Source organism: Ursus americanus, chromosome 18 (assembly GCF_024610735.1).
Source record: "Ursus americanus isolate L20-20 chromosome 18, mUrsAme1.1.p, whole genome shotgun sequence".
NCBI lineage: Eukaryota > Metazoa > Chordata > Mammalia > Carnivora > Ursidae > Ursus > Ursus americanus.
Genome location: NC_142144.1, coordinates 6,090,320 through 6,104,633, shown reverse-complemented (window position 1 = coordinate 6,104,633; position 14,314 = coordinate 6,090,320). Strand labels below are relative to the sequence as shown.

Sequence of the window (14,314 nt, the reverse complement as noted above, 5' to 3'; positions counted from 1 at the left end):
CAAGAATCATATTCTGTCATAAAATACACTGGTGGTTTTTACTTTCTCCTTTTACTTACATCATTTCACACAAAGAGCCCGCATTACTTGTATGGCAAGCTAAAACAGAATCTAAAAACTAAATAAACTTGGCCAGGCTACTGGCAATTTTCATAAGCATGTTCTTCTTCTTCTTTTTTTTTTTTTAAGTTTCTTTTTTTTTTTTTTTTAAGATTTTATTTATTTATTTGACAGAGATACAGACAGCCAGCGAGAGAGGGAACACAAGCAGGGGGAGTGGGAGAGGAAGAATCAGGCTCATAGCAGAGGAGCCTAATGTGGGGCTTGATCCCATAAAGCTGGGATCGCGCCCTGAGCCGAAGGCAGAACGCTTAACCGCTGTGCCACCCAGGCGCCCCTAAGCATGTTCTTCTATAACTTCTTGACAAAATGGTGAGAGAAGGGAACCAACTACTGAATTCACCATTGAAGACCTCCCTATAAATACCACAGATTAGAAGCAAAGAAAGTTTCCACACAGAATTAAGAGAAAAACGTTGAGACTCAAACTCCCGAGGTCACATGAGGCATGTGGCAAACTAACACAGTATTTAAAGGTTTCCTTTTGATTGTCAACCTGGAACAAACGACTTAATTTCTTAGAGCCTCAGTTTGCTTACCTGTAAAGTGGGGATAACGATCATACCTACCTCCTACCTCACCAGAGTTTTCCGAGGATCAAATGCAATAATGCACACAAAAGGCCTAGGTACCCGACAAGGACTCAATAAATCGTATTACTGCAAACATTTCGTCTGAAATTTTAGTGTGAGGTGCCTCAACAAAACCAAGGGACCTATGACAAGCCAGGAACTCGGTATTTTCCACCAACTCAACGCCGCTCCTGAAACCAGTCCGCTCATCGGCCGGGCACGGTGCCGTACCCACAGTGTAAGACTTCCCACCCGCAGGGAACCCGGATCCCCCTGCGGTCGCTGCCTCGCAGGCCCAAGGTCGCTTGCAAAACTCCGCGGGGCGGACATGAGGCCCCGTGAGGGTGGAGGGGGAGGAGTGTCCTGCCCGGCGACAGTTGCCACGGCAACCGCCACAAATTTCTCAACCCTGGAGGGGGGGGCTCCGCCTCTTCCGGCTAAACCGAAAGTCTGCACAGGGGAGCCAAACTGAACGGCCCCAAGGTGGCCCCTTTCGGCCCCTCGGCCACGTCCCCGGCCGCACGCCCCAGGAAACGGCCCGGAGGCACCGCGCTGCCTGCCGCCCACCTCCTCTTCCAGGCCCTTCCGGGAGCTGCCGCCCTTTGCCCCCGGAAGTGGGCGGGAGAGGAAGCGGCTGGTGATGCTGGAACAAACATGGCCGTCCCGGCGCTAGTCGGCCCCTCGGGCTCCCGCTGTCCTCCGCTGGCCACCGGCCTCCGGCTGTTCCCACTGCTGGGGCTGCTGCAGCTGCTGGTCCAGCCCGGCCTGGGCCGCGTCCACCACCTGGCGCTCAAGGTAAGGCCGGCCAGTGCCGGGCAGGACCGGGCAGGGCCGGGCGGGGGGCGGAGGCCGAGGTCTCTCTCCTGGGCTGGAGGCAACTTTGGCCCACGGTGGGGGGGGTCTCTGAGCGATTGCCCCCACCCCTCCTTGCCCCCGGCGCGGCCTGTCTTTGAGAGGGGTCTGTTGGGAACGGTGGAAATGGCGGGGGTCATCTGGCCGTCTGGAAGGGGCAGGAAGATTCGAGCTGAGCCTCAGAGGGGAAGGGGCTGAACTGCGGCGTTAACCCCAAGGATTCGGGAGGCCGCGCTTGCAGTCCCTGCTGGCTTCCCGAGGTTCCTAGCGGATAGCGACCAGCTTTTCCCCCTCCCTTTGCGCCTCTAACTTTTATCCCCGACTTCGCTTGTCCTCGGTGTTCACTCTTCATCTTCTTATGCCCCTTGAAGGTACGTGAAACCTTAGCCTCAGTTTCCCGGTTCGGCCTAAGGCACTGTCTGGACTGATGAAAGCAGGAATCTCCAGGAGGAATTTCAGATCTTTTTTTCTTTTTTAAGGAATTTCAAATCTTGCTTGAAATACACGACCGAGAATTTAAAACTAGCATTAAAACGTGTTTCTAATTAGAAGGCCTGCCCTTTTTTCCCTCCCTCCTGTAGTTGTCTGTCTAGGGAAGAGATTTATGATAGGCCTAGAATGATCCCTTGGATCTTACTTTATAACTCACAGCTAACAGGCGTCCAAGGCTAAAACTGCCTCCAAGCGGTTCAGCAGGTTAATATATTTGGGGAGTAGAAAAATAAGTCGTTATGACCCAAAGCCTTGTACATGTTTTTCATAATGTACAATTTTCTAAGAAGTTGTAGGATTATAGGAAGTTCGTCTTATTAAAACACATTACTTTAACAAACCATGAAGCATTGTATTTCATGAAGGTAGAGTTTAAAGAGTATAGAATGCAGATTAAAAAGCCTGGCCAGACCCATGCACCAACTTCTGGTTCTCAGCTTTTTTGTTTGTAAGTAAAAATTATCCTGATTAAAATGGTTCTTAAGTGCAGGGAGATAGGTGAGTCTTGACTTCTTTTGAGAATCTGTGGAAATCTATAGAACCTCTCCCCAGAGAATTGCAGTAGAAATGTAGACCAAATATTCTTGGGGAATTTCTGGGACTTTTTAATCCTGCTGAAGTTTATCCATAGGCCAGGCTTATGACTCCAAATTAAGAACTCCAGATCTTCAGAACGCTTTCATTTTACAGGTTAGGGTCCTTAGATTAAGTAGTGTAACAGAATTCATGTAGGTTTTTAAATTAGAGACAAAGCTAGTAATAGGACACACTGGACCATGTCTCTTGGCTCCCAATCCAGTGCTCTTTGTATATTTCTAGAATTAAAATGTCAGGTGGTCCTGGTTCATAGCTGGTGTCTACTTGCTGTACCTTTATGGTGGAAGGGGTGAGGGATCTCTGTGGGGTCTCTCTTACAAGAACACTAATCCCATTCGTGAAGGCTCAGCCCTCATGACGTAAGTACCTCCCAGAGACCCCCACCTCCATCTTTGGGGACTAGGATTTCAACATACAGATTTTGGGACAACACAAACATTCAGACCATAGCAGTTAGGCATTTCATCTTTAATTGTGCTGTTTGGTGTCAAAATATAGGAAAGTCTTGATTAAGTTATATGTCTTGTCATATAGTAGATCTTGTTATATTTCTCAAATATGACACACGAGACAAAGGAAAAGCGTATAAAGTGCAAACAAGTATTATCCCTTGGGAATTCGTATGCTCAGGAAACAGAGATGGCTTGTGTTGATCATGAACCCTACCCACATGCCATCCAGGAATGGAGGTTTCAGACCAGCAAAGAAAATAGATATGGTCCTCCATATTCTGAGTATAGTGTAGACTTCCCTCTAGGTTTTTTTTTTTTTTTTTTAAGATTTTATTTACTTATTTGTCAGAGAGAGAGTGAGAGAGAAAGAGAGAACACAAGCAGGGGGAGCAGCAGGCAGAGGGAGAAGCAGGCCCCTCGCCGAGTTTTATGTTAGAGGCTGTCTGAGTATAGTTTTCACATCCTGGACTTTGGTATGTACAAATACAAAGTATTTTGATGACTAATAATTGTAGCTTTCAGGTAGCTGCTGCATATGAGACAGTGGCAAGAGAGTGTCTTGCTAAAGCTTTGAGTGTTTTGGTTTAATTTGGACATTTCTTGGGCTGAGTACTTACTTTCATGGTAATTGTCCACAAATCATAAACCGTAATCATAAATCAAAACTACACTAGCAGTTTAATATAGTTTAGAAGACAGCACGACTTCTTGTCGTGATAGATCTTGGTTGGAATCCTGACTTCTACGGTGTGCTGTATAACTTTTGGGCTAGTCACATAAGACATCCTCTATACCAATGGGATCTAGATCAGAAGGTGTTAAGCGAAAAGATTAAAGCAGAAAGTTGTGCAAAAAAACCTGAATATGTTTTGTTTTGATGTGTGTGTGTGTGTATATATATATATATTCGTTGCCTAAAACAAATGATTTTAAGTTTACTAGATGATTTTGCAACGTATTTCTTCTACTCTTACTCATTCAACAAATACTCATCAGGTGTCTATTATATACTGAGCAGGGAGTGGTCTAAACACAGGCTGTGTCAGTGAACAGGGCCAAGCCCTTGTGCACATGGAGCTTTCTTTCTAGGGTTAATGGACAGTAAGTTCTGAAACACATGAACGCACAAGTAGTCTTAAGATTGGGATAAATCGAGAAGAAAATAAAGCAGTATCAGGGTAAAGACTAATGGAGCTGGAAGCTACTCTTGATGGGGTCCTGGGAGGAGGTCTCCAAAGAGGTGGTATTTGAGCAGAAACTGAAAGAACGAGCCAAGCATTTGAGGGTCTAGAGGCAAGAATTGCAGGCAAAGGAACAAAAGGTGCAAAGGCTCTGAGTAGGGCAGAGTCTTCATTTTCATTTGTCTTGGGAACTAGGGGAGGCCTGTGTAACTGGAGTGGTCAGGGGTAGAGTGGAAGACACAGGGGTAAGGTAAGGAGGTACACATGAGCCTGGAGGCCGTGCTGAGATGTGTGGATTTTATTTTGTGCGAGGAAGAACCTGCCTTGGTTTTTGGCCTAAGGGAACAGTTCCCTGAAGAAGAGACATTAAAGTTGAGACCTGGAAGGTGAATAAGAGTATGTCAGGGTGGGGGTGTGTGTGGTTAGAGTGTGTGTGGAAGAGAAAGCACGAGAAATTGGTGTTCATGTGCTAGTCTGATCCTCAGTTCCCTCATCTGTAGTTCTCTCACGGGCTAGTTACAAGGTTTAGGTATAATTTATGTAAAACATAGCACTGAGTAATAGAACAAACTAAATAGTAGTTCAGTCATTCAACATGTATTGAATGCCTGCTATGTGCTGGGCACTAGAAATGCAAAAATGAGACAGGCACAGAAACAGGTAGTTGTGTTTTTGGTTTTTGTTGTTGTTGTTTGTTTTCTAAGTAAACTCTCTGCCCAACATGGGGCTCGAACTCACAGCCCCAAGATCAAGAGTCGCATGCTCTGAGCCAACCAGATGCCCCTCTTTTGCCCATTTTCTAATTTGATTTTTTTATTATTGAGTTTTGACAGTTCTTTATATATTCTAGATACTAATTCTTAGTCAGATATGTGCTTTGTGCCCCAGAAACAAGTAGGTTTTTGTTTGTTTGTTTGTTTTTAAAGATTTTATTTATTTATTCGACAGAGATAGAGACAGCCAGTGAGAGAGGGAACACAAGCAGGGGGAGTGGGAGAGGAAGAAGCAGGCTCATAGCGGAAGAGCCCGATGTGGGGCTCGATCCCAGAACGCCGGGATCACGCCCTGAGCCGAAGGCAGATGCTTAACCGCTGTGCCACCCAGGCGCCCCTGAGTTTACGTTTTAGATAGGTTTCTGTGGACTCTTTATCAGGAGGGCAGGACTGGAAGCAAGGGATGAGCCAGTTATAGATGGGGTCTAGGATTAGGGCCTAAAGTAGGACATTGTGGAGAGGAAGGTGAAGAGGATACAGACCACTAGCTATTTTTTTTTTTTAAAGATTTTATGTTTAAGTGATTTCTGCCCCAACATGAGGCTTAAACTCACAAGCCCGAGATGAAGAGTCAGATGCGCGGTGCCCTGACCACTAGCTATCTGGAAGGTAAATGATGCACAGATGGAGAGGTGAAGGAGGGGTGGCATCTGGGTTTCTGGCAGAGGTTATAACGGTGGATGCTGCTGCCACCACCTACCAGGCTGTAGGAGGAAGATCAGATAATGCTTAGTACGACTTCATAGTTGGTGAGGGAACATGGGACCAAGATGTGTATTCATCTTCAGATTGTAGACATTTGTTCCCGCCCTCCTACTCACATTCATGGTAGAAGGATTAAGTTTGGGGGTCTGATTATCGAACTGGCATATTTTGCAGGACATGAAGGGCAGTTCCTGTGTAATTACCCATTAGCATAGCTGAATGACTCCTTTTCCTCTGAGTAAACCAACGGAGTGAAGCATTGTTGTTTGGCTTGGGCGCATGCTGTCTTCAGTTAACTTGTGTGGCCAGAAGACAGCAGGTTTGCATTTTGTTTGGGCTTGGATAATGTGAACACATGGGTTGATCTGGGTCTTCTTCACTTTTCATACCTTCTTTCATGCATCAAAGTAGAACAGTTTATAGCACTTTGAAGGTTATTTTAACACCAGTACCTGGCCATTTGAGCTGGAAAGACTCCGAACCTCAGGGTTCGCTCTAAATGGTTCCTTACACAGACCTTTCAGGGTTTCATCACTCTCTCTCTTTTTTTAGATTTTATTTATTTATTGGAGAGAGAGAGAGAGAGCGAGCGGGAGAGAGCACGAGCACGGGGAGGGGCAGAGGGACAAGCAGACTCCCAACTGAGCAGCGAGCCTGACTCGGGGCTCAGTCCCATGGTCCTGGGATCATGACCTGAGCCGAAGGCAGACGCTTGACTGACTGAGCCACCCAGGCGCCCTGGTTTCTGCTCTTTTAAGTACATCTGTGTATCAAGCTTCTGGTCTTCAGCTTGTGTGTGTATAAGCACGTAACAGGCCCTTTTAAAAGTGGCAACTATTTGGTGGCGTATATGCCAGTTTGCTTTCGTCTGAGAATACTAGTGCAGAAGAATCACATATTTGATCGTTAGAGTTTTTAATAAAACAGCCCTGGAAAATTCTAGTGATCGTTTTGTCCTTTTTCCTACTTTTATTGCCCCTGCACCTTCCATTGCTGCTGTTACGCGTTTTTGTTTTTTTTTCCCCCGTCTCTCCCAGTGCATCCTCCTATGTAGTTTACCACTTTTTTAACTAGTAGAAAAACAGTTGGAGTCAAAAAATACTGTCTGGACTAGCTAGTAGGTTTTCTTTTCCTTCATCTCTTTAGTTGAAGGATAACATATATACGGGCCAGGTAATTAAGGCCTAAGATACTTCAGTGTGAATGATTAGGAAGAGGGATATATTTCTCTGTATATACTGCATTGACTAGTGTCCCTCCAAAATGAATATCTATGTGCAACCTCAGAATATGGCCTTATTTGGAAATTGGGTGTTTGCAGAAGTAAGTATTGCAGATTAGGTCATACTGGATTAGGATGGGCCCTACTTGCAATATGACCGGTGTCCTTACAGGAAGAGACACACGCAGGAAGGAAGAAGGTCACGTGAAGACAGAAGCAGAGGTTGGGGTGAGCCATCTGCACACCAAGCAGATCCAAGGATTGCCAGCAGCCACCAGACGCTCAGACGACACGGGGAGGGTTTTTCCTTAGAGCCGTTAGAGAACATCTTAAGCAGTTGATGTAGTGATGATCGTAAGTGGATAGATCAAACCTTCTCCGCATGAATACCCCAAAACCACTGCCACCTCATCACACCGGCCTTATATGGCAGATCTCCTTAAACCAGTGGCTGCAGCCCCGTTGCACAGACTGCTTTGTGAAGCTCCCCTCACCCCCAAAAGTATCCGAAAAGTTTTGGGAAATTAAGAGAAGATCTTCCTTATCTGTGCTATGCCTCGTCTCAGGGCCATGGACTGTTAGCTGGTCCATCCTGGTAAACCTCAAACCCTTCCTAGGCAGCCTCCAAAACTGGCCATTGTGTAAAACGAATGTGGTTAGCCGTGTCTGTGCAGATCAGGGTGGTGTAGAAAAGGGTACGGGGCATCTGGGTGGCGCAGTCGGTTAAGCATCCGACTCTTGATTTTGGCTCAGTTCATGATCTCAGGATTGTGAGATCGAGCCCTGTGTCGGGCTCAGCGCTGGGCAATGGAGCCTGCTTAAGATTCTCTCTCTCTTTCTCCCTCTCTAAGAAAATAAAAGGATATAGTGTGCTCTTGCAGCAGTGTGAGGTCAGACTCAATACCTGGGCCTTGGGAGCGTGGAAGAGAGCTTGGTCAAGGAGGCCAACAGCTCATCCACGGCAACACAGAGTGAGACAGGAAGAGAGCTGGGCGAATGGGACCCTCAGGTAGAGGCTGTTGGTACATTCAGTGTTGTTTTAAATCTTTTGTCCCTCTTAAGTGTGCTGCCAGAATCATAGTCTATGAGACTGCTGTGTGCACCAGAAGGTTGAGACCGCTGGTCCAGTGACAGATGTTCTAGGCTCACTTGGAAATGAGGTGTCCTACTCAGCTACTGTTTCAGTAGCTACTTGTTATGAAAGTATCCGGTATAAGCTAGAGACTGTGCTAAATATTGGATGTTTTCATTCATTGGCTCCTCATAGCACCCCTTTGAGATATCATCCCTGCTTTATGAATTAGGGAAACAGAACTTGGGTTATGTAAGAGGAGGTGACAGAATTTGAGCCCAGGATCGGGGCTCTTTCCATCTTGTCACTTGCACCGGGCAAGCAGCCCTCAGTGACTGTCACTGAGGAGAGCCCCGATTGCCAGGACCCCAGACTTCTGTGGTTTGCATTTGCTGTCAGCTTTTTGTAGTTTTTCCTCTCTCAGATGCTTAGCTGTCAGAATTTTGCTTTATTGAGTAAATTTGACCTCATTCCTTTTGTGAGTTGCTGTCTAAATACAATGAGCCAATAATTTGAATATTAAGCTTCCTGGGGGAGTGTCTCCTATCATTAATAGTAGGCAGGCAGCGAGTGGCAGGTGACAGTATTCTTGTTTTTCTCTGTTGTAGACAGACTGATCGTGGGTGCCTTTGGCTGAAAGGCACTTTTGCTTGCCTTTGAGGTCTGATACTTGTTGTCATCAGAGGTCACAGGCTTAGATGCTATTGGAAGCCAGGTAGATACCGTGTGCGCGCTGGCTCCGGGAGATCCTGGGGAGCATGGCCACCTAAAGAGCACCTGTTTCTTCTGCAAGCGGCTGCTGCTTCTCTGCTTTTGCTGCATTGGAATGTGGCCTGGACGTGCTGGGTCTTGTGATTTGTTGTTGTTGTTGTTCCTCAAGAAAAGTTAGAAATTCCGGCTTTTATGTAATACTAGCTAGCAACTCATTGAAATCGAAAACAAACATGTTGGCCAAATAGAACACATTTATGGGCCGTACCATCTGTGGACTGCCAGTTGGTGAGCTGTTTAAGATGAAATGGCCAGGTGGGTGACCTTCCGCCAGCTCAGTTAAGTGTTGCTGTGTTTATTCTCTAAAGTTCAGTCTATGAGAACAACTAAATTGAAGTATCTTTACTCAACTTGCTTTATATGTGAAAGCAATTTAATGTGAAATTGTTGAGGAAGTTAAGGCAAAAGCAGTTCTTAATGTCTTCTATTTAGAAGAACAGGATTGTCTGTGCAAAACAACTATTATTAAGATGAGGAGAAAAGAAGAAAATACACCAGAATAGTAATCGTCTTTAGGGATTATGAGTGTTTTTTTCCTGTTTCATGTCTAGATCAGAACTTCTTCTGGAGTTCTGGGTAGTTAAATCCACCTGCCTCTCCCCGCTTCTGTCCAGTTGTCTTGTAAGCACCTCTGCATGTTGGAAACCCACTTGTCCTTCCACTCCTTCACCACCCAGCCTGTATACTCTGGCTCCAGATGGTCTTTCCTTGGTAACTGGGACCACCAGCTACTTATTTTTTCAAGCCTGAAATCTTCTCTCCGTGACTTCTCCTCACTGAGTTCCATGGATGTGAGGTCCAGGCCATCTTTCTAATTTGTGGGCCAGTGTGGTCTCCTAGCTGGTGTCCCAGCCTTAGTCCACTTCACATTTGTTCTGTAGCTGGAGTGACCTGTCTGAACACCAAATCCGGTCACGTCGTTGCCCTTTTATGCCCATCAGGGGCACCCTGTTCCCCTTAGGAGGGAGCTCGCATTCTCAGCAAGGCAGCCAGCCTTTCTGTGAGCTGGCCTCCTCTCTCATCTCATTGCCTGTCCTTTCTTCAGTTTCTGTGTTTGTAAGTATGCAGTTTGGTGAATTTTCTTATGACTGAACACACCCATATAATCAGCACCCAGGTCAAGAAACAGGATGTTACTAGCACCCCAGAAGTCCCCTCGTTCTCTTTTGGTCAACAGAAGTTCTGAAATAGCCAACACACATCTAAACAGAAGAGAGATCTTGCCTTACTTGGTTTCAGATCATAAAGCCATAGGATACTGTAGGGGGAATCGAACAGATCAATAGGATGGAGTAGGAAGTGCAGATACTTATATCTTAAGAGATCTTAATACATAATAGAGGTGTTATCATAGAGCAGTGGAAGTTAGGACAGATTGCTCTGAAGTAGTCTTAGGACAAATGGCTTTCCATATGGGGAGAAAAAAATGAAATAGAGAACTACCTTACACAAAAATACATTCCTGGTAGGTTAAAGACCAAAACATGAAAACAACCCTAAAGCTTTTAGAATAATGTATTAGTTAATATTTTGCGACCTTGAATAGAGAAGGATTTTTTTTAAATAAACAGTTTAAAAATACTATCAGGAGTAAAGATTGATAGGTTTTGTCCTTCAAAATTGAAAAAAAAACTTCTATGTTGAAAGATACTACACAATTTAAAAAGAAAGGGACAAGACTGGGGGAAGGTACCTGCAGCATAAAAGTCAAAGATCAGGAGACAGAATATATGAAGAACATAAAGAGAAATCCAAAAGGAAAATGGGCATAGGCTATTAAAAAAAAAGTATTTTGCAAAAGAAAAACCCAAATGCCTAATAAACAGAAAAGGTGCTCAAACTCCTGAAGTATCAGGAGATGCAGCTGAACCAGCGTCAGCGTGGATTTCTCCCAAGACTGGGCAAAACGGAATGTCTGACAGTAAGGTTCAGTGAGAACGTAAGGAAATTCTCATACACTTTGGAGATCCATTTGGGAATTTCTAGTAAGCTGAAAGTGTGCACACTCTGTGTCCCAGGATTTTCACATCTAGATGTGTATACTCTCGATCTCCAGACAAATATCATAAGAAGATATGTACAGGGATGTTCGTAACAGCATTGTGACGGCAAAAGATTGGAAATTACCTGAGTGTACACGGATATACAGATTTTCCTTGACTTAGAGTTGAGTCCTGATAAACCCACTGTGAGCTGAAAATGTCATAAGTTGAAAATGCATTTTATGCGCTTAGCCTACCAAACATCATAGCTTAGCTTGGCCTACTTGAAACTCTTAGAATACTTAACAGTCGCCTACATATGGGCAAAATCACCTTACACATAGCCTGTTTTATAATAAAGTGCCAAATATCTCATGGAGTGTATGGAATACTGAAAGTGACAAACAGAGTAGTTGTCAGTGTAGGGGTTGGTTACCGTTGTGATCACAGGGTTGCCTGTCGCCGCCCAGCATCACAAGAGAGGATCGCGTAGACCTCTAGCCTGGGAGGAGAGCCAAATTCAAAATTGGAAGTATGGTTTCTACTGAATGTGTATCGCTTTTGCACCATTGTAAGGCCAAAAAATTATAAGTTGAGCCATCGTAGATTGGAACTATCTGTATTGTGATGTACAGTACAGGTGGAATACAAGCAGGTAAAATGAGGAACTAGAGCGGGTGAAATGTATCAACACAGAAATGTCCTCAGAAAATGCAGTGTCCGAAAATGCAAGTTGCAGAAGGGCTTATACGTTATGACACGGTTTATCCAAATTTTTGAAACACAGAATGATAACTGTGTGATATTTATGGACACATAATATAGGTAGTAAAAGTATTTTTAAAAGGAAAAATAAGAAAGCACCTAACCAATTCATGAGCATGGGAGGGGTATGGGAGGAGATTTGTGTTCGACAGAGAGGTATAAAGGCACTTGTCTTTGTCACCCACTCTCCCTTCCTGAAGCAACTATAATACAGACATTTGGTAAGTCTGGAGAGTGGGTACATGGATATTTGTTGTTACTCCTTTTACTTTTGTACAGTTGGGAGCATGGTGAGCCTCCTTAGGCCAGGAGCTGGCTTGTCAGGCTGTCCACTGATGCACAGTGCCTGACACGTGGTGGGGGTTCTGCAGGTGTATGTTAAATGAGGGGATGAATGCGTTTGTGTGTCCCAGTTTTTCGCCAATAAGCACTTACTAGTGGAAGAGGTATTGTTGCCGTGTTTGTAAAAATAGGAATTCTCTGAACCCAGGTAGTGGGCTTGTGAGTGCCCAGTAATACACAACCAATCTTGTTTGTTTGTTTTTTTCAAAGAATTAAAAAAAAAGATTTTCCTTATTTATTTGAGAGAACGAGCAGAGGGGGAGAGAGAGAGAGAAGCAGACTCACTGCTGAGCAGGAAGCCTGAAGTGGGGCTCGATCCCGTGACCCTGAGATCATGACCTGAGCCGAAGGCAGGGGCTTAACCAACTGACCCACCCAGGCACCCCGACAACCAGTCTTGCTGTGGATGCCACCAAATAGCAAGATGATATGTTGTGGCTCTGCTTATACCTTTCTAACTAACATACGTTTTTTTAAAGTTTATTTTTTTCTCGTAATCCCTACACCCAACGTGGGGCTCAAACTCAGGACTCTGAAATCAAGAGTTGCGTGTTCTATGGACTGAGCCAGCCAGGTGCCCCTGTCATTTACAATTTCTAAAAGTTACGTTTGATTGTAAAAACTGTCCTAAATCTCACTCTCAGAAGTCAAATAAAAATGATTTGGTGAATATAATACTTCATTTTCAGAGGCATAGTCTATAGAAAACCAAAAAATGTTTTGGCTGGGTAAGTACAAATGAGAACAACATGAGTTAGAGTCACCTTTCATAAAGCATCTGAAAGGGCAAAATAGTATTTAGTATGTGACAGGTGACTTTTTGCTGATCCAAAAGCTTGCCTAATACAAGAGGGCCACGGGCATGTTGAAGAGTCCTTTCTGCTCCCCGTCCCCTCGGTTGGGTTGATATGTCATTTTTCTGCAGAACTTTAATGATCTTTCTAGGCACATTCCCCACTTAGAGGTCTCTTTCTTTTTTCTTGTCTTTTTCTGGAGTAAGCGCACTTTATAATCTAAGATCAGGTTTGTGCAGAGCTCTCCAGTGACTTCTAAGCCGGAGTCCAGGCATTCTGGCCTCTTACCGTCCTCAGTCCGCTGAGCTCTGTGCGGGTGCCGTCTGGAACACCCTTTCCGCTCCCGTCTGCAGGGCCCATGCCCACACTACCCTCCTCGTCTCTGCCCAGAGGTGCCTCCTCAGTGAAGCTCTCCAGGACCACCCTCCTCTAAGTGGCCAAATGGCCCGCACTCCCCCTCTCCTCCTCTCCCTCCCCTGTACTGTTTGTCCGCCGTACTCCTCACAGGCTGATGCACCACGGCCTTTACCGTGTGTTTGTTCTTATCTGCTCTCTCCACTAGACTATAAGCTCAACAAGGCAGGACTTTTGTCGTACTCAGCGCTGTGTTCTCAACATCTAGAGCAGTGCCTGTGGGTACTCAGTAAATACTTGATGAATGTACTTGTCTTTTTCATTTATTATCTTATAGCTTTTTTTTTTTAAGTAGGCTCCCTGCACTATATGGGGCTTAAATTCACGACCCTGAGATGAAGTGTTGTTTGCTCTACATTCTCTTGTTATAGACGTTTATGTTGCTTGATTTAGTTACTCTAAACAGAGCTGCCGTGAATATTCTTGTAGATATATCTTTGTGTATCAGCTCTAGTATTTCTGTGGCATAGATTCCTAGGCATGGGATTACTTTAAATAGAAGGTACCAAATAGCCTGTATCTACAGGGTTCTGTCAGTTCACACTTCCACGAGTAGTGTGTAAGAATGTTCAGTGTTCATTTACCCACATACTTCACAACACACCACCTTGTAAGTCTTAATAACTTCTGCTAACCTGATAACAGAAAGATGACATCTCGTTTTAAGTTGACTATTGGTGAGGTTTAAGATCTCAGCATGTTTATTGTCTTTTAATTTCAGATTTTCTCTACAAGTCAGAAATTTTAGGAAAACTTATTTCGGTAAGAATATACTTCTGAGGGGACGCCTGGGTGGCTCAGTCGTTAAGCGTCTGCCTTCTGCTCAGGGCGTGATCCTGGCATTATGGGATCGAGCCCCACATCAGGCTCCTCCACTGGGAGCCTGCTTCTTCCTCTCCCACTCCCCCTGCTTGTGTTCCGTCTCTCGCTGGCTGTCTCTATCTCTCTGTCAAATAAGTAAATAAAATCTTAAAAAAAAAAAAGACTTTACTTCTGAGCGTGTATATACTCTTAAATGCTAATAACACATTTGTAGTGGTAAAAATAAAGTTGCATGCAAACAGAAAATAAGAAGAGAAAAAAATGTGCATCTGTAATTATGACCTGAAACTGCACATTTTAAATATACTTTTTGGGGGCACCCGAGTGGCTCAGTCATTAAGTGTCTGCCTTCGGCTCAGGGCGTGATCCTGGAGTTCTGGGATCGA

The 14,314-nt window shown here is 44.7% G+C and overlaps 1 protein-coding gene across 2 annotated transcripts in view; it reads left to right on the top strand.

The window, feature by feature from the left end:
- The first annotated feature begins 1,153 nt into the window (after positions 1–1,153).
- GPR107 (G protein-coupled receptor 107) overlaps positions 1,154–14,314 on the top strand; it is a 70,338-nt gene continuing 57,177 nt past the window's right edge. Inside the window, exon 1 of one of the 2 annotated variants that reach the window (XM_087869271.1) lies at positions 1,154–1,487. In XM_087869271.1, coding sequence (XP_087725397.1) covers positions 1,347–1,487 — 141 coding nt within the window. In that variant the 5' untranslated portion in view covers positions 1,154–1,346. The remainder of the gene's footprint in view (positions 1,488–14,314) is intronic. The other variant, XM_045771292.2, reaches the window with a different exon arrangement.